Here is a 25,111-nt window from a genome sequence, read left to right as displayed (position 1 = left end):
TAAAATCTGCTTGCAGTTTAAAAAAAAACAATTCAATGAAATTGATAAATTTTAAACTATTCAAACGGGCTGCTAGAAAAGTACTAATAAACAATATGAACTCTAACTAGAATACCCCATATGTGGACGGCCCACCACTAGTTTTGGATATCGGAGCAGCTGCGATAATTATTTTTTGGGAGATTTTGCCATTTTCGCATGTAACAAAAAAGTAGATTTAGCCAACAAATAGACGTCAATAGATAAATGCCCCGAAACACCGACTGCTACAACGGATAGAGAATCAAGCGAACATGGAGTGCAATCTGGGGAGCGAGATTGGCCAGAAGATGCGCGTAAGTTGACTGGGGAAAATCAATGAACTCGTAATGCCCATTGAAGGATTACCCCCAAAATGAATGTTTTTATATCCCTTTAATAGAGTGCCGTCAAGGCGAAACTGCTGGAACTGGGAACAGGAGGATCATCTGGTTTCATAGACGACGAACTGCCGGACTACGTGATGGTCATGGTGGCCAACAAACGTACGAAACAACAGATGAACGCGGAGCTCAATCTCTTTCTGGGCGATCAGACCGATCTCTTCGTCACATGGCTGCACGAGGTACTGCAGAAGCTCCAGGAGGTCACACTTCCCACATCCAGTGGTAAAGGAATAGCCCCTTCTTCGTAATTCATCCATTAACTCCCATTTATTTCAGCTTCCAGCAAGAAGCGAAAATCTCGTGGTCAAGGAGAGCCTACCAAAACCAAGGAGAAAGAAAAGGAAAAGGACAAAAAGGGTTCCAGAAAGGATAAGAGGGCAAGAGGAGAGCTGTCGGAGCCACAGCCAAGTTCCACGGATGCGATGCCCGTCATCACCTCCATCACAGATGTCTTTGCCGAAGAGCTACTGGAAAAGGCCAAGAAAACCATGGACATCGATCTTAGTGCCAAAGACGAGATACTGCACAAAAAGAATAAGCGCACATCGATCGAAAGTGTAGAGACATCAGCTAACAAAGAGCAGGACTTGCCCGCCGTCTCCGAGATTAGCTCCACAACCAGCGGTGTCAATCGGCAGAAGGATCTCGCCGAGCTGGCCGAAATCCAAAAGAAGATTCATGCCGCCAAGAAGCATTTACGTCAGATTGGCGAAATCGGGGACGAGAGCGACGAAGACGATGAGGATCTTTTGAACCTGACTGCCCAGGACGAGTCGGTGGACCAGGAGCCCGAGGATGAGCCGCCGCAGATAGAGGCGCCACCAAGAAAAGCCAAGAGTCCCATTGTTTTTAACAGACGCGAGAAGACACCCGAAAGGCGTCCAGAGGCTGAGCCAGAGATTGACTCCCGTCAGGAAGCGGCCTCGGAGGAGACAAGTTCCAAAAGGGATATGGCGACTGAGAAATCCAAGGAAGACCGCTCTGAGCGGAGATCCGTGCACGATCGTCTGGGCTCCAAGTCCCAGCAGCCGGCAGAGCGCCCGCAGCGCAGCCAAAAGGAGCTCTATGTACCGGCCCATCGGCGACGCAGTGAGCCCGAGGCTAGCAAGGAGCGGAGTCAGCGAGAGCGCTCCCGGGAACGACGTTCTAGCCGTGATACGTCGAGGGACACCAACCGGAATCACCGCCAGCGTCGTTCGCCCAGTCCAGAGGCTCCCAGTACCAAGCAACGCATTGGTTCCCGGGTAATTGTGGCCGTGAACAAGCCGCCAGAGCCGTCGGACGATGAGGATATGGCCGATAAGCCAGTGAACTCCGTGATCAAGATCAAGCCCAGGCCACAAGTTTCTCCCAGACGGCAGGCCTGTAAGAACCTCTTGCTGCGAGCTGTGGCCGATGCCCAGCGCTCCACAATCCTGGCTAAGACTTCATCGAAAAAGGAGACTGAAGAAGTGGGCAAGATAAGCAGCTCTCTTGGCAAGCGCAAGTCAATGGATAAGAATGATAGGGTCCCGGAGCGCGATCGCGAAAGGGAACGAGGCAAGCGGAGTGCACCCGGCAACGAACTCTTTCGGCGCACCACTCGGGAGTTGGTGGTCAATGTGACGCAGAGGGATGGCAAGCGTACACGGAGATCCAACGAGAGTCGCGCCGAGATCAAGGTGGTGGAGGAAGAATATACGCCTACTTTGCTGACTGAGCCAATCGAATCGTATGTGCCGCAGCTGCTGACCAATGTGGATGAATTGGATTTGCACATCAGCTCCCATGACGAGCCAAGTCCCAGTTCCGGAGCCCTCAAGACCCAGTTTGTGGTCACGTTAAACGGCGACAAAGCACTCGGAGGAAACAACGGCAAGGGAGGCGCCTATCGCAATAGGCCGAGCAACTCACGAAGGCGATCCTCCTCGCCAGTGTCCACGCCACAAGTGTCCTCCTCCAGCGCTGAGCCGACGTCCACGACGGCGGACAAGCGACGCCGATCGAATCGGGACAGGAGCTTCTCGCGATCGCCAACACAGAGTAGTGGCTCTCCCTCCCTGCAAACGACACGGAGTCTTAATCGCAGCGAGGTGCTCCGGCAGCCACAGGAGATCAAAAAGATCATCATTAAGAATGACACCGATGAGGATGATGAAATGCACGGTTCACCGAAAAAACGATCGCCCAATAAACGGCAACAAGCAGCGTCAGCTACCACCTCGGCCAATGGCCACAAGGACAATAAGGATAAAGCTCCTATTGAGGATGGCTCCACTACACCCCCACTGCCGGCCAAACCAAAGCAGCGGGCGGAGAAGAGACCTTCCAGCAAGGAGAAACATATAAGATCTAGTTCAGTGGAGGCGCCAGCGGGAGCCACGTCCGCCGGCGCCTCAATTAGCACTTCCACAGCTACCAAAGCCAAGCACACGCCCATACGCTTCACACTAAAGAACGAGGACGAGCCGAGTGCAAATAAAAAGCGTCGGTCCGGCAGCCGAGAACGCGATGCAGTGGGTCCGGAGAAACGCAGAGTTCCCATACGCAATGCGGAGGACAGGAAGTATGACAACCTGCCGGCATGTAAGTATATAATTCATATTAAACTTAAACTCTTACTGAAGTCAATATTTTTATCCTACTTAGTAAGCGCGGTTAGCGTGGATTCCACCGTGCTGAAGGTGAACAAACCCAAGGAGCGCTGCAAGTACCATCCTAACTGCACGAAGCAGTTCTGCGAATTCTACCATCCGACGGCGCCCTGCAAGTCCTTCCCCAACTGCAAGTTCGCGGACAAGTGTATGTACTCGCATCCCAAGTGCAAGTTCGATTTGGCCTGCATGAGCATCGACTGCAACTACGCCCACAGCGGTCAAAGGGATCTTAGTCATGTTCAGCTGGCGGCTCCTCCTCTATGTAAGTTATAACTATTATATTTCTTGTGCCCATTTATTAACTACTCCCTCTACTTCCACTCGACAGCCTCTCACGTCATACCCGTGCAGAACTACAAGTCGATATCGGCTCCTGTGACCTCTACGACGGCGACTACGATGTGCAAGTACTACCCCAACTGTTCCAAGTTGGGCTGCACCTTTTATCACCCAAAACCCTGCCGGTTTGGCAAGAACTGCGTGAACAAGCTGGAGTGCATCTTCTACCATCCGGAGATGCAGAGCAAATTCAAGTGGGTGGCATCTTTGGGCTGAACTATCCAATATACTATGCGTTGAAACGATATTTAGCAAATGTACTCGTGACTCCCGGAAATCGGCCACTATTCGATACCAATGTCTTTCAATTGTATGATTAGGCAAGCATGGAGTTTTTTTCTTCTTTTTTTATACACTGAGTTGTATACCTATTTAATCTGGATTTTTATTTGCATTCATCCTATTGCTTATAATTATTAACTTTTATATTAGTCATTAGCAGCTCTCTCACTGAAATGATAAACCAAACTAAAGTTTGTTGTTCATGCGGATTTGTTTGCATTCAAACCATAAAGTACACGTCATGCTAAAGTTGACGAATAAATTTAGCAATAGTTGCTACGAATTGGAAAAAGGATGGATTAGTTTTTATTGCTATCTACGGGGTGGCTTTAACTGGGTAAGCCTGATATTCAAATGCCAAATAACTGGACAATCAATTGGAAAAAAGTCGAAATATTTAATATTTATTATATAGTACAGTCTCTTAAGTTTACGCTTAGAAATTCTAGAGCAAAATATGTCTTTTATTTGATTTACTTAATCAATAGTTTCTCAAGTTCTTTCTGGTTGTCATTGCTTTTCGTTACTATGCATTTTTTTGTTATAAGGCCACATTTACTGATATATATACTCGCGTATATATAGGCATATAGGATTTTCGGTTTTTTGATATCGTATATAGCTCAGCTAATTTAGTTTAAGAGTCGGCAAACAATCCTATTTACAAAAATACTCGTACAATACATATTTGAAGGGCTTCCCTGCGGAATGTGGAGGGGGTGAATCGGTGTCGGAGCTCAACTTTGTTCGCAGCTTTAGGATTACATATACGAGAAATCGAATACTGGATCTAAACTATCGGAACGTAACTACATAACGACTATAGGGCGGTACGTCTGTCATCTAAACTACTAGAATAAATAGACAACGGCATTATTAACTAACTAAAGCGTAGGCAGGGATTCGGGGGCGAGTCGAGGTGGAAGCCTGGCTGCTGCTGCTACTGCTGCTGTTGCTTTGAGCACCTTAAGATTTAAACCGTAACTAGGGGCGAACTTAGTACAAAACATTGCGTTACTCCTACAGCTAGGTGTATATGGGCGGATTTAAAAATATCTTTTGTTTGCTTTGCTAATCGTCGCTCTTGCTCAAAACTCAAAACTGAAAACTAAATAAGTCGCTCTTCCGGCGGTGGTTTCAGCACGTTGTCCATTTCCAGCCTCGGGTTGCAGTACTCCTGGGCGCTGGGGCTGTAGGTGCCCCTGGTGGCCCGCTTGTTTCTGGCCATTACCAGGAAGGTGCCCAGCAGGGCTCCCGCGATGAGCAGCAGCACCACCACGACGGGAATAACAATGATGGCGATGTCTGTCGTCGAGGGTCCATCCTCCTTGGCCGTGATCTGAAATGGACATATGCTATTATCTGCTGTTTACAATTCTATTTGATCTCTAACTCACCGGTGCCGTGCAGTTCTTGCCCGCGAATCCTTCCGTGCACTCGCAGTAGTAGTCTGGCTTGGCGCCACAGGACTCCACGCAGCGACCGCCGTTGGAACAGAGATCCGTGGCGTTGCAGGGATCCGTGAAGTTGCAATAGGCGCCGCAATAGGGCTTCTGGCAGATGCACTGGAAGGAACCGGGCTTGTTGAAGCACCGACCCAATCCGCCGCAATAATCGCCGTCCAAGCTGCACTCGTCGATGTCGTTTTCGCAGCGAACGCCCTCGAATCCGGTGCCTTGGCATTCGCACTCGTACCTGCCCACGAGATCCTTGCACTGGCCTCCATTCTGGCAGGGATTCGATTCGCATTCGTTGATGTCCTGCTCGCACAGACGACCTGTGTAACCAAGGCTGCACTTGCACATGGGAGCCTGAGAAGGGGAATGTGTTTGGTTAAGTAAATACTCCACAAGGGTTTCCAATTCTAGGGTACTTACCACTCCTGTGGTCAGACAGAGGCCACCATTATCGCAGGGCGTCAGTTCACAGAAGGGAATATCGCAAAGTGGGCCCTCGAAACCGGGAACGCAGGTGCAGGTGAAGTTGTTGCCAGTCGAAGCATCTGTACGAAGATAAAATACAAGGATTAGTAATCTTTAATCATGACAACATAGTAACTTAAACTTACTAAATCCATTCTGGCAGGTGGATCCGTTCCTGCACGGCTCGTTCTCGCAAGTCATCTGCTTGAGCACATCGCACTGGGGACCAGTGTAATCCTCCGGGCAGTCGCACAAGTACGCGGCGATCAGATCCGTGCAGTTGCCACCATTGTGGCAGGGCTGATCCGCACACTCGTCAATGTTTTGCTCGCAGTGCTGACCCTCGAATCCTGGCTGGCACTCGCAATAGAAGGCCGCCACCTGGTTGATGCAGGTTCCATTGTTCATGCACTCCGTGTTCAGGCATTCGTCGATGTCCGTGCCGCAATCATCGCCCTCAAATCCAGCCTGACAGGTGCAGGCGTACTCATCAGACGGTGCCTGGCAGAAGCCGGCGTTCTTGCAGTCCGACTGGAAGCACAGGATGCAGCCCTCCTCCGGACGCGTTGTGTTCAGTCGGAATTGGGCCTTTAGCTGCACTGAAACATTTTCGGTGCGCGGATATAGCTCGACATTGGAGAAGTAGGGCAGCAGGAGATCACCCACCCTCGCCTCGCCCACACAACCCTTGAACTGGGAGCCCTGCTGGGCGGACAGAGTGGATCCTCGAGCTTGCCGGGATTCCGGCATGCCACCCAGATAAACCTGAGTGCTGGAGGCGATCAGCGACTGGAAGGCCGCTTGGTCAATGTCCGTGGAGAAGGCTGGTGCCGGATCCACCATCGATTCCCAGCCCTTCCAGCCGCCCTCTAGTTTGCCATTGTGTGCCCTCAGGTAAATGCGGCTCCACTCTCCATCCGTGTTCTCCTTTTCGAAGCGAGCGGACTCGCCGAAATGTAAGGCGCTGAGCTTCCAGGTGATGGTCACTCGACCTCCGTTCACACCAATCTCAAAGAATCCGTCGACATTGTCGATGTACAGCAAAGTTCCGCCAGCACGTGTGCGGAAGGCTATATCGATGACCGGCTTAAGGGTCTGCTTAGGAGCCGCTTCACCCACGATCTCCTCTGGCGGTGGCTCTTGGAAGTAGAAGAAAGCCAGCGGGGAGCGTTCCTGACCCGTAAACGTGATGTTGGTCAGACACTCGTAGCCATCGTCCAGATTTTGGCACACGCTCTGGCCCGGACAGGTGACCAGTTGGCAGAACTCGATTTCCTGGCAATCCTTGCCCTTGTAGCCATTGGGGCACTTGCAGCTGTAGTCGTTCCATGTGTTCCTGCACTCGGCGTTGTGGCGGCAGGGATTCTTTCGGCACAGGTCATCTGACACCTCGCCGGGCAACACTGAGGCGCGATCAATGGTCACGGCTCCCAGTGGCTTCGCATTCACTTGGACGTCCGTGACGTTCAGCGAATACATCTCCACAATCAAGTTGAGCGAGCCATTGCTAACCTTCACGTCCTGAATAATGCCCTTAAAGTAGTCCCTGCTGTCGTCCGCCTCCTTGGGTACCGTGGTGTCCTCGATGGGTACTCCTGCTCCCGGTACTGCCGCCAAACCCGGCTCCGTGGTCGCTCCCAGAAGAGACTCGCGTGTGGGTGCAGGTCCGCCCAAGTAGAGCACCTGTGCGTCCAGCAGACCCGTCGTCGACAGCGTCTTGCGGAAGTACTCGGTGCCATTGAGCTTGACCTGCACGAGCGTCTGGTTGCGCACCACCTCGATCAGGTGGTTGTAACCGTTGTCCAGCTTCTGGCCACCGACGGTGTAGGCCTCCGGAGTACCACTAAATTGCATCTTCACCAGTAACTCGCCACCATGCAGTTTGGCCGCCACATACGAGTCGCCAATATCTGTGGAAGTACAATAAGCGGTTTTAGTATGATCCTAATTATGATTACATTTTACTAACTTTTAGTGGGTGCCTTTCGCGGGTCGGTTCCCAAGTAGAAGACTTGACCAGTGGGCTCGCGGGTTCGGATGAACATGGAAATGTCCAGGATAGAACGAATGGCCCGCCTGGCCACATCCGTTGTCTCCACAATCACAGCCGAGTGCGTGGTGTTCTCGTGGCCAAAGGTGGCTGCAGTCATGTCTGAAATAAAAGAAAATTTAAATGTTTTAGGATCAGGATAACCATTTAACTCCATTCAAGACTGCTTACTATGCTGACAGGTGTGCCCGAAGAAGGGTCTGGGACAGTGGCAGGCGAATGTGTGCCACAGATCCGTGCACTCCCCATTCGAATGGCAGGGATTTGGTTTGCATTGCTCCGTGCGTGGACATCCGCTCTGAACATTCTCCAGTTTTGTATAGCTTACATTAGCACTCTGTTCATCGGGAAAGATCCATTTTCCATTGACCATGATGTCCTGCATGCAGCCCACGAAGGCTGATGGCTGGTGAGTGAGGTGGCGCAGATAGGACTTCAGATTGGGAATGGTGCCGCCCAGATAGGTCCGTGGGAACGAGGGCTGACTGTTGTTGGCCGTCTCATAAGAGCCCACCGGAAAGATGGCCTGTTCATCGTTAGCCGAAAGCACTAAATGCGAAGTGTTGATGGCCACAAACACCTTGTGCCAGTTGCTATCGTTCAGCTTCGATCCAATGAAGACACCCTCCCACTTGTTCAGTAGCGAAGAATGGAGATTCAGTCGTCCATTGATCAGCTCCAGAATATAACTAACTGGCTCATTCTTTTCGCCCGTGGTTCCAAAGGCCAGGACACCATTTGGCAGAGTGGTCCTAAATTGCAGATTAATGTCGTAGCCCTCCTCCCGTTCCGTGGTCACCGAAATCAAACTGGTGGCCACCATAGAAAGGGTAGTGGTCTTCTCGCATTTATCACCCTGGAAACCGTTCTCACAGGTGCAGTTATACAGGTGGGTTACCTCGTTGACCAGGTACGGCAGGCAGGCACCGCCATTTAAACAAGGCTGCAAAGAAAAATTTGAATAGGACCTATCTATAAAGATAAAACAAGCCTAAGTTACATACATTTTCTTCACATCCCTTAAGAAGAACAGAACAATTCTTTCCTCCATAGTTCGCATCACAGTCGCAGTCGTAATCATCTATCTGGTCATAACAAGTTCCTCTCTGGCAAGGATTATACCGATCGCACTCATCTATGTTGATCTCGCAGTGGGTGCCCTCGAAACCAGGTTCACACTCGCAGGTATAGGTGCCAATCTGTAGAGAAAAACAAGGTGAAGATTATATCTGAAGGTTCATGTTAGATCTACCCCATCACTTACCCCGTCATTGCAGCTTCCATGTTTGCTACAAGGATTGCTATCGCATTCGTTTATGTTGATCTCACAGTTTTTGCCAATAATACCTGGCACACAGACGCACTCATATCTAGGGATTAAATGAGATTAGTCTATGAATCGGGTTGGATTAAACTCTATATAACTCACCCGCTGGCATTCTCAAAGGTGAAGGGCTGACTAAACACCTTAGGCAGATCCGTGATCCGGCTCATCTGGTAGAGCGTCATGTTGGAACGCTCCAGACAGTTTCCATTGTACTGGCAGGGATTACTCTCGCACTCGTTAATGTCCTCCTCGCAATTCTTGCCCTTGTAGCCCCTGTGGCAATCGCAGAAGTAGTCCTTCACCTTATCCAGACACTTGGCTCCATTCGTACAGGGATTCGAGAGGCATTCGTCGATGTTCAGCTCACAATTCTCTCCCTCGTAACCTGTGCCACTGCAATCACACCGGAAACCACCCAATTGATCGATGCACTGGCCTCCATTCAGACAGGGATCTCCCACACAGTCGTCTATGTCGATGTCACAGATGCGACCCGTCATCCCCGGGATGCAGTTGCAGGTGAAGTTGTTGATCTTGTCGATGCAGGTGGAGCCGTTCGAGCAGGGATTACTGCCGCACTCATCGATGTCCACTTCGCAGTTCTCGCCCTCGTATCCTGGCTGGCAAACGCATTCGTAGGCATTGATCTGCGTAAAAATAATTATGTAGGCGCTTTTAAAATGAGGTTTTCAATACTATAATAAAATTTATCATATATTAATTATTTAAAGCTAAAGGGTTTTTTACATAAGACAAAGAAATCATTGGCGTTTTATAAGGACGTTAGTTCTTTTAATTAAAATGTATATACCAGGATCTTGCTAATTAATTTTTTCAACGAGCAATCTACATATTATTTGGGATCATGGTGTCTAGAATAAAGAAGGATCTGGATATCCTAGCCAACTGACAACCATCACTCACTTGTCTCAATATCCGATGCTTTCCAAATTTAAAGAAAAACAACTAATTACACTTTAGTAACAGACAAACGTTCATTTACCAAAAGGCAGATTCGGATCCGAATCCGACTGCCCTCTACCTACCTTGTTGTGGCACGTGGCGCCGTTGAGGCAGGGAAAGCTGAGACACTCGTCCACATCCGAATCGCAGTGGACACCGGTGAATCCGGGTGTGCAATAGCACTTGTACGATCCCTTCTCGTTCTTGCAGATGCCATTGCCGCAGATCTTTGGATGCAGGGTGCATTCGTCCACGTCGTTGCCACAAGTTCGACCAGTCCATCCTCGCGTGCACTTGCACTCGTAATCTCCATTTGGTAGATCCACACATTCACCTCCATTCTGGCAGGGTTGAGTGGCGCACTGGTTGCACACCTTGTTCTCCGGGCAGAGGCACTGGTTCTGGACACATACCATCGGTTCCTGGCAGTTAAGTGGGGAGCAGCTCTCGGCCTTCTCGCAACGATCTCCAGAGTAGCCCACGGCACAGTAACAGTGGGTTCCGTTCATGGAGCAAGTGCCTCCATTCAGGCACTTGCCATTGGTGGCATTACAGTTAATGGGGGTCAGGGCCAAAGCAGACGCTCCATCGCCCGTGCTCGTTTGACAGTTGTAACCTGGGAATATTTAAAAAGATTAGTATATATTGTACATTAAATAAGTTAAATTTTAAAATACTTTACTTTAAAAAATATATATTTGATTATTGTAGAGATATATTCAAGTGTTTACCAATTATCAATTGTTTTCCTAGATCTACTTTTCTACATATTTACAGTTAGTCTATCAGGGGTTGCACTAAAAGTTTCTACAATACATTAGATTTAAACTAGAGTCTTGGGTGAATCCGTAGTATACATAAAAAATAACTATTTAAACAGAGCCAAATAAAATATGTCAAGTACTCGTAAGAGATTATAAATATTATTTCAGATTAGATTAAAATTATATCAATTTTAAAAAGTTATGAAGGCTTTATGGCTGTTTATATTTATCAAATATTATCATATCTTAAATATATATCTTTGTATGTATTAAAGCTAAGAATCTGCGCACAAAAATAAAGATAAGTGGAGAATAAATGAATTTATCTAGATTTGTTAACTCCAACGCTTTTGTTAACTGTTCCATGCTTAAATTTTGCCTAATCATTTGACCTATTTTATTTAACTACATAACAAAAAGTCATATCTATATCTCTACTTATAAAGTGGATTCAGGCAGGACTCTAGTCTCAATCAATATCAATTTAAGCCGAACAACTTCAAGGGCCATTAACCGCATGCAAATAAAACTCATTTAAGTGGATCTCCTCGTAATCGGCATGCACTCTTTTAGGACAACCCCGGACCACGGATATGTATGCCAAACCTGTGTATCCACTAGCACAAGTACAGGTATAATTGCCACTATAGCCCAGGCAGGTGCCACCGTTCAAGCAGTTTTCTTGGGGACATGCATTCAGGGAGGCCGAGCGTTGGGTGTTCGGATTGGATTGCAGTTGATGTTGATGTTGTTGTTGTGGTCTTTTGCTAGCCGTGGTTGTTGCCACCGTTGCTCGAACTGTTGTTATTGGTGGTATCTTGGTGGTGGTTGTTGTTGTTAGGGTGTTTGGACTAGCTGGGATAGGGTTTGCTGTGATTCTTGTCGTTGTTGTTGGCTCTTGTTCTGGTGTCGGTGTGGTTGTTGTTGGCAGGCAGTGACCAATGGGTCCTACGTTTAACACCCATTGTACAATATAAGATTGAGGCATTAGGTTATAGCGATTAAATAGGGTACTATATATACAGTTAGTGTGGATAATGACGGTGTATTATCAAATAAGCAGATGATAATGATCTTAAAACCCTTTTTTTTAGCTAGGTACTCCTCAATTCCGACGACCTACTTAGTTTTAGCTCACAACGCTTGCGTTTGAGCCACTCGGGCGATATGTAGCGCTTCTTCTTTTCGCTGGGGCACAGCGTGGAGTCGAGTAGGTCCAGCTCCAGAGGAGTCAGCGGCTCCAAATCGGAAGCTTATGTTTCCCAATTAGTTTAAAATTAAATATAAAGGAAACCAAGGCCATTAAACCCAAAGTAAGCGTATCAAAAATAATGTGTAAATGTCATGCAATGTCCATGCTATCCCCTAAACCATAAAAGATTGGAACTGCAACTCACCCGATGAGCCTGGCTTACACACGCACTTGCCGCCGACGCACTCCGAGTCGATGGGACACTGCTGGGCGCAACTGGGTGCAATTTGGCACAGTTCCCCGGTGTACTCCGGCGGACAGAGGCACTGGAAGCCGATGGCCTTGTCCAGGCAGGTTCCTCCATTCAGACACTGCTGCGTCTGACAGGTCATGGGTCGATCGCAAATCTCACCTCCCCAGCCATCCAGACACTGGCAGGTGTACCATCCATAGGTATCAAAGCATCTGCCGCCATTCAGGCACGGGTTCTTGTCGCACTCATCCACATTCGTTTGGCAGAAGGCACCCGAGTAGCCGGTGCCGCTGCAGTCGCAGCTAAATCCATTAATCCTATCAATGCAGCTCCCATTATTCTGGCACGGCTGTGACGCACACTCATCCGTGTCCACCTCACACCTCGCACCCGCATATCCCTTGGGACACTCGCAGGCCAGGGCTCCACTTCCTCCAAGGACCACGCAGGCTCCATTGTTCAGGCAGGGATTTGTCTGGCAGAGTGGGTGAATATTCACCTCCGTCTCGCAGTGCTGACCACTGTGGTTGGGATCGCAGAAGCACTGGTAATCTCCGCGAGAGTTCTCCAAGCAGGAGCCACCGTTCTCACACGGATTCTTGGCACACGGTGATCCATTGTCCTTCTGGCAATTCTTTCCCGAATAACGGGCCGTGCACCGACATTCGTAGCCCTCGGGACTGGACGAGCAGGTTCCATGGCCCATGCAGGGATCATTCAGGCAATAGTTGTCCGGCAGTCGGGTGAACAGGTCGTGATCGCTGCAGGGACCCGGAGTCAGTGGGCAGACGCCGAAGACCACATTCTGTACCGTGGAGTTGTTCACGAACTGCAGACCTGGTCCGTCCAGAAGACAGCCGGAGAAGGAGTTGCCCAGTATCAAGATAGCATCCTTGTAGCCGATGTCCTGGTTCGTCAGGAACTGACTGTTGTACGTGGAGTTGGCTGGGGAGGAAATTCAGAAAAAATATTTATTAGTTTTAAAATCATATAAAAAGGTGTGTTAATTTAAATAGAAGAAGTACATACTTTGGGTTCCAACTTTTAAAAACAAAGTATTATTTTTTTTGTAAAATTCACGTTTTCTTTCCTAATAATGACTTTTTTCATTGTTAGTTATTTTTTGTAAAAATTTATCTTAAGAAGCTTTTGGCTCTTAATTCATTTTTAATGTATTCTTTTGGAACTAGCTTCTTTTGTTTCCGTTATCTAAATTACTGATGATACTAATCCCATTGTTATGCCTTCCGCGTTGAGTCCACTTTAAATATATATTAAGCTTTTAAATCGAGTAAGCCATTTTCTAATTCAACGCTTACTGAACTTATTGCATTCGAGTAAACACTTAATTCTATTAAATTACTTTATTTGTTTATCTATTCAGAACCTATTTCCTCTAATTATAAGCTCTCCGCACGTATTCTTCACTATTGTTTAATTGATTTTCCGAATGAGTTCATCATTACCCGTTCCCCTTTCCTTTTAGCCGACACAATTGCATTGCTTAACCCTCGTGATGTGATTCACTCCTATGTGCTCTGCCTCATTTCACGATTGTCCACGGTTGACCCGATTGGGTGGGTTCTAGAGGGGTTCTCATTCCGCTAGGAATCCAATTGGGGACATACTGGGTTAGGGAACTGGGATGGTTACTCACCAAATATGCTTGCCGCACGATCCACATGCAGGTAGAGATTTCCGTACTCGTACTTGAACTGCAGCGTGTGCCAGCGGTTGTCCAGCAGTTGGTAGGGCAACTTGACATCCAGTCGGTTGTTGGGCCCATGGACCGCCGGTCCCGCCAGGGAAATTTGCAGAAAGTCATTGAGCACTGAGATTACGATGGAGTTCTTGTTGTACTGCTGGGCGAGGATCTCCCCTCCGCGGCACGAGCGGAAACTAATCGCCGAGTGGTCCCAAATGGGCATCGGCGTGGTCAGGCGGAGGTAAGTGGAGCCATTAAAGTACGCCTCCTTCGTCGGCACCGCCACTGAGGCGACATCTGCAGGAGAAGATCAAGATTGCCAGGGTTAGTGGGATTAAGACTTGCACTTGAAGAAAAATCTTTGGAAATACCAAAAGGTTTATAAAATCCAAGAATTAATAGTAATAAATTGTTACTAAAATGTAATGTATTTAAGAATGGATTCCAAAAATTGATATAAATAAAGCTACCCATCTAAAACTAAGAATCAATGCTTAGCGAAATTCATATATAACAAGTGTATGAATCTTTAAAAAATATTTTTCAACCATCCTAAGAAAAATTATCACTCTTAACTTATAAACATTTTTTATTTTCTAAAACCTAAAATGAAAGTTTATTAAAACCGGAAAGTTGAAGTAATCCAGTGTAATTTTTCGCTGAATGCAACAGACTGATGGGTGAAATGAATGAAATAAAAGCATGACAAGGCCAGGTCGGTTCGGGCCAAGTCGGGCTCTCATTTAACTAATCGCATTTCATTCGCATTTGGCCAACGCATTTGTAACCGTAGTAGACTTCCTCATTTCGCGTATTTGGCACACGGCAAATGGCCAATTGGTTTACTTTGGCTTACATTTTCCCAGTGCTGTTTATTTCAGCATTTTCATTTTCGCCGCCTCTTTTTTTCCATTGCTCTCCAGCTAAGAAAGTGTTTTGTCTTTCGAGTAGCATTGACCAAATTAGACGAGTTGCCGTGGCACATGCCACTTAAATGGTAATCAGTTAAAAGGCCCCCATCTCTTCAACTTTCATTTGCGCTGATCACCAAAGCGCAGAATCAATTCCCGAAGCAAAAGTAGAAAAAACAGCAGCCGCAGACCAAAAGACTCCATAACTCCATGACTTCAAGTGGTTTTCTTCAACGTTTTCAACAAACAAAAACGAAAAGATAGCAAAGCGAAATTAACTAGCTTTCTTGGACTGATTGGAGTGCACAAGGCGTTAAGATTTGCAAAAACCCAACTATGAATGTACCATATGTACATAAAAAATAAACAGGCTTGCATGTTCATAAGTTGGTTTCCTTCAATAGTCTACAGATCAAACGAAAAAACCCTACAAAAATCTAAAAACGGAAAGAAAGTGGCACAGGAAAAAGTTATTAGCGAAAGGAAATGGGAATAAAAAAAAGGGAAACTTGGGTTTTTGCACATTAATCCAATTTATGGGCAATATTCATGTAAATTAGATATTTGATGGATGTAAAATAAGGAAGGTGTTTACAGGAAATGGAATATCCTATTTTTATGACCATCGCTTTTCTTATAACAATCTTATTACTTCTTAATTTATAAGATATTTTTTCAGCATTTAAAAGTCCATTAGGGTTAATAATATTATTGCACATGTCATTTGTATTATTGGTTATTCCGATTTAACAAGTGGGTGTCTTTCAAAAACATAGAAAGACCATTGTCATTTCAATGGCACTGTCCAACTTAAGGTTTATTACCAAAAACAAAATGTACGTACATATCTGTTTTCTTGTCAATAAAGTTGGCACATGTGTACTTTTTTTTGCACTTCCCCACACAGAGAAGCAATCGTTTTAGCACCTCCTAACTCCGGTGAACCCGTCTGTGGTCCGCTGTGCCCTTTGGGCTGCCCTGACCCATGGCTGCCACGAGCTTAGAAAGCGCTTGGGGGACCTCGACGGAACCCGAACGATGTTAAAACAACGGACAGCAAAATACAATACTTTATGAGGCCATCGATTTTGCCGCCTCTGTTTTTAAGCGGTCTTCTCAAACATTTTATTTCGTATTTAAAGGCGATTTGCTATTTGCATTGACAGTACGGTTGGGCTGTCATTTCTGTGATTATGTGTGCCAGGTGAGAAAGGGGAGTGGCAGGGGGCAGCCAAGGTGTAGTCAGTGAGCAAGTAAATAAGTCGCCAGCCAAGTAGCTCATAATTATATTATACTCACGTACGAAACTATGCAGAAAAGTATTCAAAAGTTAAACGGCAGAAATGCTATTAAAAACAACACACACGTACACCGAGAAAAACTAACATTTTCAAGATTAAAAGGAATCAAGCGTCTTTTGTATACTAATATGTGATATCTTTCAAAAAAGAAAATAATATGATATTAAAAATTGGAATGCATGCATACTTTATATTTAAAACTAAAGAATACTAAGTAGATTTTGTAGATTTCCCTTATTAAAGTTGATTTTTTATTCTGTACCACCATATAAATACCTATATAACCTGATTTATTGGCTTGCCATGCGCTTTTATATAATCTTAGCATGGACTTCTGAGATTGGCCGTAAGCAAATGGAACGGAAATTTCATAATCATAAGCACCGACAAGAATTCTATTTCTCTCTTTTATGTATTTTTGCCGTTTGTTCGGTTTTCTGTTTATTATTTTTATTTCAGTCAAGAATGACTCGACTTTGGCTTCGAACTGGAACTGCAAAACTCTGTTTTAATTCTGCTCCAGAGAGCTGGAGAATTCTTTTTAGCGGTGCCATAAACAGTTTAATAGTTTCTTTCGTCTTTTGTCAAAAGTGAGCGTTCTGCTGGAAATGCTTTTTAAGCTTTTAATGATGTCGCGCTTGGAGTTTTTCGGGGACAAAGATTGTTTTGTGCCGGTTCTTAGGCAGGGGCGTGGCCAATGGCCAAGACCTAAGATGATCTTTAAAGTATTATTGTGACTGCTTTGAGATCCTAAACTATTTTTGGAAATTTAAGTATTATGGAAATTTCTGACTTAATCTATGTAAATGAAGGGTATACTGTAAGAGTTTTAAATTTTACATAATAATAATGGGTTTGTACCTTAACAGTTCCGTGATTACGAAATATTCAACTAAATAATAACAGCAGTTTGAAAAAGGGACATTATTTAAATTATTTATTTACTTAGTAAAGTCAAACGAAAAATATTTGCTTTTTTGCTAATTAAATAGTGTCAGCACCTCACTAAGTTTTTTGTAAAAATTTCACTATTTCCGTTATACCTACTAAATGTGAAGTTAATTATCTTTTTTAAAGGAGTTTCCTCAAAAACTGTTAGGCCCCTATACTTTGTTATATCTATTGTACCAATTTAAAAGAGAAAACGCTCTGGATCTTCAATCCTCTTCCAAGATAATCACTCATTTTAAGTTCCCCCATTTCACATTTCCCATGATATTTACCAGAGGTAAGAAAAAAGTGATTTATGCAAAAAGCAGTGCGCGAAATACACGTAAAGTTTTGCGGAAACGGGTAAGAAAGTACAACCCCAATGCGAATTCCTGTCCCGCCCACATTCACACGTCAAGTTGGCCAAAACGAGAGGCTCTCACTCGTAGACCCAGTTAGCAAAAACATTCAACCCATTGCAACACTTGCCTGCAGTGTAAAACACAACATAAGTAGATGTATGCAAATTGGCTCAGCTCGCTTTGCATCGGTTTTACCTCTGGCTTTGCCCGTGCATTTTGCATTTCGAATTTTGCACTGCATTCTGTTGGTATGACTAATCAGCGTCAGCATATGCAAAAAACGCAACACCAAGTGCAATACCAACGTGGAGTGTCTACGCACAGCAGAGGTCAGAATGGTAGCAGCGATTATAAAGTCCCATAGGTAAAAAAAAAACATTTAGGAATACAAAAATATAACAATATATCATTTGGTCATTATAGATAATAGCATATTAACATTGAATAATTCATATGATTCAACTTTACATAGTCTTAATTAAACATTTGGTTGTCAATACAAAAATCTTGTACATTATTTGTCCATAATTTTTAACATTCTTTAGCAACTTGTATTATTATTTCCATGCCAGCTGTGTACACTATTCATATTTACATCGTTAACCAATGTCACCATTTATAAAATTGTATCTCATGTGAAAGAAGCTCGATTTTTTCGAATCTTTTTTAATCTTTCCCCATATGGTTTTGCTGGTATAGCTTTTGTTACTTGGTGCGGAATACCTCCCCCTTTATGCTGAGGTCCAACCCTTATCCCAAGTTGCAGTTCCAATGTTTGGCCACAACAAAACAGGTTGCACGTTGCCAACTGGTCTAACTTGAGCGGTTGCCGGAGATTGTTTTTTGCTTTTTTTTTGGCTTTCCTCAACCACACAGAACAAAAATTTAATAATATTTTTAAGATTTAATAATCATACCAATAAGAAAACAAAGAGAAATTAAGTTTAAAAGACACTAGCAAACAATGATTTCAATTTGTTTTTTAATAATATAGAATAACTAAATTTTTCCCTGTGCAACTATTCTGTTTTTTCGTTGATGCGGGCAACTCTCTGCTTTTGGTCATACTTCAATTGTTTTAAGTCAGTTAAAAGTGTATATGTGTCCATGTTGCCTCACTTGCAACCCACACGAAAACACGTTAGTATTGTTGAATTAAATTTTTGCTCTAAATACTTTTTACTTTTTTCATTGCTTTTGTGTAACAAAACGCCCACGAAAAATTTCATTTTGCACTCGATTGTTTATTGTTGTTTTCTTTTTGCTTATCGGATGTTCAGAAGTTGCATAAATTACTTTTGACCGATTTTACTTTTTTCCGTTACTGTATTTATTTTGTTGGCTGCAACAACAATATTTATTTTGTCTAATTAAATTCGAAATTTTTTAATTGCACTTTAGTTGTTGCGTTTTCGTTTTCAGTTTTCGGTGGCTGTTGGTTTTTCTCTATTAATGGAAAAGTGAAAACGTGTCGCGATTAAAATTTAATTATAGCTTGTTGATAATGCGATTATCGGAAGGGCTTAATTGCCCTTGATGTTCAATGAACATGAGAACTGGTGATGTATGATATATGGGTAAATGATCTTGAAGATGAAACCGGGTTTAACAAGGTTTTTAATATTATTGTTTTTTTTTTAAATTAACTAAACAAAATTTTAGGAAATTAAAAAAGTAAAACTAATTTATGGCGGGAAACTAAATTTAATTACTGAACACCAAATATGGATATTAATTACTGGGTTCCGCTATTAATATTTATATTTTGGAAGAATTCTACGTGGGTTTTTGACATTCCATTATTAAAACTTTTGTTTGTCCTTGATATACATATGTGTATATCCATTCATTATAGCAAATAACAATATATTTGTCTAAGAAATATCTCCAATGTATAACAAAGATAGGGATTCCCTTTGGTATAATACTAGTTTTCCTATAGGCTATACCAACACTTCTCAGGTGGTTAAACCCCTGTTGAAAATGATTCTTTGTTGCGCTTTCTGAATGCGTTTCTTCACAAGATTAGTTAGTTCCCATGTCCATCGCTCTATTCTATAACTAACACGTTTTCAGCTCTTTCATGTCTGACTGCACTTTAGACCCGAAGAATATTTAGCCCTGAGCGATCATTTGTTCCAACACCTTGTTGGCGGGAAGAAAGAATCAAACGAAACTGAGATACAAATGCGTTCCCACACTAATTTCCGCTTTGGCTTCCAGGAATTGTGGTGAGGAAATATTTTTAAATATTTAAATAAAACCTCATCTATTATACAATATGGTAACAATACATGCGGTCAGAAGCTAATTAGTTTTCATAAATAAACGTTTCCCATGAAAGCTGCAGATTAACGGGCACAAAAAAAACCCGCACCCACTAAAAAATTCGAGTGCGTCAACATCCAACGGTTCAGGTTGCTCTCATGAAATTGGCACGAAAAGAAAAAAGAAGCTAATGAAATTAAATTGGCACGAACTCCATATAAATAATGATAATGATATCTAAGCATATATCAAGGTTTGATATCAGTGTGAAAATGAATGGGAAAAGTTAGAAGACAAAGATATAAAAGTAACAATGAGAAGAGCTTGAAATCAGTTCATGATCTAATTGAACTTCTCTTAAATAACTAGTTTAAATGTTTTAAAAAACCTAAAGATATTTAGAAATTTGTATTACAAATTTTAGACTTTCTGTAAAAACCTCAGACTTGTAATATCTTTACTTTTTTCACCGTGTGAATATGCCTTCACGTACAAACAGTTAACGTTTATTCATTAAAATCTTGGTTCTGGGAACAGCAAAATGGCTCTAAAGTGAGAAGACTCCCAAAAATAAATGCCTAGAATGGAGCACACTCAAAAAATTAGAGTCGCTTTTTCTCTCCCCCGCCTGGCGCCGTTGTTTTTCATTTTTTTTAAGCCGCTTCTGCGCAGGCGCGCCTGGGAACCAGTTTTGTGGCAGTCAGTGTGTTGTTGTTCCGCCGCTTTCTGTGTGTTGCCAACAAGGCGGCCCTTGTACAAATTCTGTGGGCCTGGAAAAAGGGGCGGCCCAGACCAGTTCACAAACTGGCACAAAGCAATGAACTGTTGAATAAAACAAAACCGAAAACACGCCTGAGAATCTTTTCCGGTGCGTCCCGTCCCCAAAGAGCAGCACCACCATCAGAACGAACCTCCAGAACCCAAAGAACCAACAGAACCCACAGCCTGAGCAAACACAGACTTTGGGAGAATAAACGCAGTATGTGGGCGTTGCACTATGGTAAGGTTTTTAAAGCAAATTAAGGGCTATGAGTAATTATGAAAATATTTACGGAATCATATAAGGAAGTGACTATGCACTTTAAGAAGGTGCAGTAGAATGCAAATGAAGAATTAACCCTAAAAGGTACAAGAACCTGAAACTTCCTAATACAAAATCTGAACTCATAACATTTAATTTTTTATTTACTTCATATATGAATTGTATACAATTAGTTCAGAGCCTTTTTTATTTGTTTGGGCCACAACACCATGCTAATAATATTGTCACAAACAAATATTAAAACCACGCATTCTGAGCCCATTAATTGCCTTCAGAACCCATCCGTTCCGTAACTTCCCACCTCAATTACCAAACAATTTGTGTCCGATTTCAGTGCGTTAAAGCCCATGGTATCGTTGTTGGTGTGACTCAATGTTAACAATGGATTTTGTTGTTGCTGGCAGTACGCTGCGTATGCAAATAGCTATAGATAAAACGGCACTACGTGATCACCGCGATAAAGACAATCCAACAGACAGCATTGAACAACGCCCACAAATTTTAAACATTTGTTTGCATCGTAATTTTTTGGAAAACCATATCAAGTAAAAGCGAAAGCTGCAATGTCTCTTGAGTTTGGTATTTTTTCTCCCTCATTTTCTCATATATGTGATTTCTTTTTGTACTTTGGTAAATTCCCAAGGTGTCTGGCTAATCGATGCAGTCGTTGAAAACAGGCAACGTTGCAACGTAAAAGTTTCAAGAACCATACAAAAGACTCGACTTAAATTAACCCTTTCATTTCAGATTTTCTTGATGTATAAAGGCTTAGCCTGAAAATTTAAAAGCCCTTGACTAAGCCGACAATTAGAAAAGTCTTCATACCAAATGTTCTGACTTTATCTGTAATAGGTCCTGAGATCCAGGGTCTTAAATCATCCTGTCATTTATTACCACTTCTCTCACTGCTCCTCTTCCCATTAAGTACTGAGTATTAAAGACCCCCTAACCTTTAGGGACTGGGGCAAATCAGTTCTTGTTTAGTTATACTGTGGCTATTTTTATAGGGCTGGCTAACGACTTGCACTAATGGACAACGTCAGGCAATGGTCGCGGCCGGTTGCGTAGGCCCTCGGAACATGGCCCACGGCCCATGTCACGGACGATTGCACTTTAACACTTGCCCAGGGCAAAGCACCGGACACCGGAGAACGCGGGTGTGTCCCGCACACAATTTACATTCTCGATTTCCATCTATGTACTGGTATATTTCCATAAACTCGCGGGGTCACGTGTTGTTATCGTTAACGCAATGCAGGTAGTTTTGGTTCATTTGTGTTTTCCCTCCACTTTTCCTGCGTGCAGAGTACCTGCGCCGCGATTTTTCCCCCGAAAATGATGGATTATATCTGTTTAGGGCGGAAATTCAAAGGAAAGCCAGACAGAAACCACTCTCGAGGTGAAGATGACGCTGATGATCGTCTTGGTCGGTGTCTGGATTTTATGATGGAAGCTGTTATAAACCAGTTGCTGTGTTGCATTTTAGGGATTTCCCGAAGATGGAGATGGAAAACTTCATTGTCTCTTTTTTTCTTTTGTGGGTTTTCCCTGTCAATCATAAAGCAAAGTCAATTCATACAACGATAAAGACGGCACCCATTTATTAATTCCCCTTAAAAACTAATATTCCATCAATAAATGAATTTTCATTATAATACAATCCCTTTCCAAGCCCCATGATCTTAACTCTGGTTATTACAGTAATTCAAAGAAAACGTTCTATCTTTGTATAAGGTAATCCCCAAAAACTTTGAAAGTGTATAAGAATACTGAATTTCATGATGGAAGCTGCTGTGAAACCAGTTTCTTAGATGCATATCAGGGTTTTTCCTCACTAAGATGAAAAACCTTTCTCTTTACCTGCATTTTATGGGTTCCCCACATCTTTCATGGGAATACAATTTTAGACTAATCTTAAAATAGAATGTAAAGTTAATTATTAACTAGAGCAATTTACAACTTTTATTTAAAGATAGAAATTCTTTACTTTTACCTGGAAGCTGTTTAAAAACTGGTTTCCGAAGTGCATTGCAGGGCTTTCTTTACTATGGGTGCTGGAAAAGTCTTTCCCTATCTCTGGCCCCTTTTTTGTGTGTTTCTTTATCAACCTATCAACGGAATTGCGGTATTGCTGACGTTGAGTTGGCCGCGCTTTTGCAACTGTTGTACCTCACTTTCCGGCCAAAAGATAAGATTGCGAGCAACAACAGGCGGATGGTTGGCCGGTTGTAGGGTTGGAACTCGGATTGTAAATAAATAAACCAAATTTTTGAGGTCGTTTTTGCACAATCCGATGAAAAAAGGGGGCAGACCATGCTAAGCCCCGGACAATATGTAACAGATAATTACACATAATGAGTCAGCAACAGTTGTGAATCAATTATTATGATCACTATGCGATAAGTCTCACAGATTGAAAAGTTGTGTTTTGAAAATGCAAACAATTAAGATGTTATTACCGAAAAATCATACCTCAATCATAAAATGCATACTTGGAAATTGGTTGTTTCCGGCTTCATTTATTTTAGAAATTTTATTTTAGTGCCTAAGTTAAAAATGGGATATAATACTGGTCACGTTGTTAAAAAATCGCTAAACAGTCATCTTTTATTAAATTCTTCATAAATAAAGTGGTTAAGTAACTTTAACTTGATTAACTACCAGCGACTACAAAGTATGCATAGGTACCATATTACTAAATATAAATTTATACGTAATCGGTGCTAATACATTTCTAAGCATTCCTTTTGTTAGCAAGATAAGACCGAACACACATCATCAAAAGTGAGAAATGAGTGGATAATTAACACAATCCAACTTCAGGTATGCCAGCTTCATGAGTCACTTCTTGAAGGAAAACCCGTTGAACAAGTTTTTCGGATGCCCAAAATCAATGGAAATGTAAGTTCCTTTTACCCAATATGATTTCTCCTTTGGAAGTATCCCCAAAAACACCAACATGCCCCCACTCACACACATGTGACCTGTTGCTCTTGTTTTTCACTATAAGCTTTTGAAACATCAGCAAATGTTTAATGTTCAAACTGAAGAATGCATGTGGCTCAGCAAATAACTAAATTACAGTCAAACTTATTTAATGCAAACTTTTCTAATAAGTTTGTTTCGTTTATCTCAGATGGAAATAATAAAAATAATTTTTAAAAAGTTTAACAAGTTATTCAGTTCTACATTTTATGGTTAAAACGAATTCCAAAATTGAAAGTTTGGATACTGTAGATTATACTTTTTTTCGAATTAAAGTTCAATGCGTGGGAGTTCCACTGTAATTTTAGAGTCATGTAAACATGATATTGCTCCCGTGTCCCCGACTATTGTTCTCTCCCTGCGGAGAGCAGAATGTCCTCGGTTCTGTATCGCATCTCTCTCGCTCTCTCTGGGTTCTCTCACCTGTTGCTAAGTAAATAAGTATGAAGAGCGGTATCCATTGAGGCGACGAATAAACTGAAATGGCGCGCTTGAGCAAATGCGACGTAATTTGAGCTGCGCTTTTCGTGCGGTCTCGACTTCTAGCTGTTGTTGTTGTTTCTGCTGACGCCGCTGTTGTTGTGGCTGCTGCTGCCTTTGTTGTTGTTGTTGTTGTTAGCCGCTGTTTTTGTTGCTGCCTTGGCTGTTGTTGCTGTTGTGGCGGTGACGCATTCGCGATTATAGCCATGATCGCTGATTTGTTGGCTCAAATCGTGGCTTCGTATTGGAAAGGGCTTCGTTTGGCTTTTTCAACTATACTTTTCTATTCAAATAATACTCATTGAGCTTGTTGTTGTTAATTGCATTCTCCCTTTTCTCTCTCCTTTTTTCTTCTCTGCTCCACACAAACATCCACACACACACTCGCGCGTGCAATCGGCACTTGGCTTAGAACAGGTTTTTTTTTAAAGTTTTATCTCTCTTTTCGCTAGTTGTATTATTTGCACACTTTCGCACGCGACACTTTCTAGCCTGAATTTGAATATTGAGCACAGAGATTCCGCTTTGAGCCAACTAATTTGCCATTTCTTCCCAGGCCACGATTCTAAATCACGCTCACAAACACACACACACTCTCGAGCGCTCAGAAGACCTGGCTTAAAAGAGAGGTGTGCTGTTGTTGTTGCTGCCCTTTTGAACTGCAAGCAGCACACACACGCGCGCGCGCTCACACATTGGCCAAAACGGGGGAAAAAAACGTTACGAGCGGGAGCGACCAACAAAAAACACGTCCGACCGGCAAGATAAATTTTCGACCGTTTGAATCGCCGATTTCCGTTTCGCCCGCTTATATATAGTCTAGTGTGACCAGTTCTTACGACGCCAATTTGCCATGTTGTTTTGGGACGATAGTGCGGTCACATTGCTCGCCGAACGCAAGTTTACAGTGGGACGAATTGGTTGATTTTATCCATACAAATTATAATGAATAAAAACATTAAATACCCGACATG

General features: G+C 43.3%; 2 protein-coding genes across 3 annotated transcripts; one reads left to right on the top strand and one right to left on the bottom strand.

The window, feature by feature from the left end:
* Positions 1-147: 147 nt before the first annotated feature.
* Positions 148-3,977, top strand: Nab2 (Nuclear polyadenosine RNA-binding 2). Its single transcript, XM_036817534.3, has 5 exons — positions 148-335; positions 422-647; positions 702-2,990; positions 3,054-3,323; positions 3,390-3,977. Exons 1-5 carry the CDS (start codon positions 294-296, stop codon positions 3,614-3,616), a joined length of 3,054 nt encoding a protein of 1,017 aa, XP_036673429.3. The 5' UTR covers positions 148-293; the 3' UTR covers positions 3,617-3,977.
* An 82-nt stretch (positions 3,978-4,059) lies between these two features.
* Positions 4,060-24,926, bottom strand: crb (cell polarity complex component crumbs). Of its 2 annotated transcripts, XM_065865357.2 has the most exons (14): positions 24,081-24,926; positions 13,811-14,155; positions 12,106-13,098; positions 11,315-11,656; positions 10,028-10,560; positions 9,084-9,628; positions 8,919-9,024; positions 8,659-8,853; positions 7,826-8,597; positions 7,574-7,756; positions 5,751-7,514; positions 5,560-5,684; positions 5,080-5,493; positions 4,060-5,021 (listed from the first exon to the last, which is right to left on the bottom strand). In XM_065865357.2, exons 1-14 carry the CDS (start codon positions 24,343-24,345, stop codon positions 4,791-4,793), a joined length of 6,813 nt encoding a protein of 2,270 aa, XP_065721429.2. In that variant the 5' UTR covers positions 24,346-24,926; the 3' UTR covers positions 4,060-4,790. The 2 variants fall into 2 exon arrangements, with proteins under 2 accessions (XP_065721429.2, XP_065721431.2); XM_065865359.2 differs by lacking the exon at positions 11,315-11,656.
* Between the last annotated feature and the right edge of the window lie 185 nt (positions 24,927-25,111).

The sequence above is a fragment of the Drosophila suzukii genome, chromosome 3, assembly GCF_043229965.1.
Source record: "Drosophila suzukii chromosome 3, CBGP_Dsuzu_IsoJpt1.0, whole genome shotgun sequence".
Classification (NCBI taxonomy): domain Eukaryota; kingdom Metazoa; phylum Arthropoda; class Insecta; order Diptera; family Drosophilidae; genus Drosophila; species Drosophila suzukii.
This window is presented reverse-complemented; position numbering and strand designations above follow the sequence as displayed.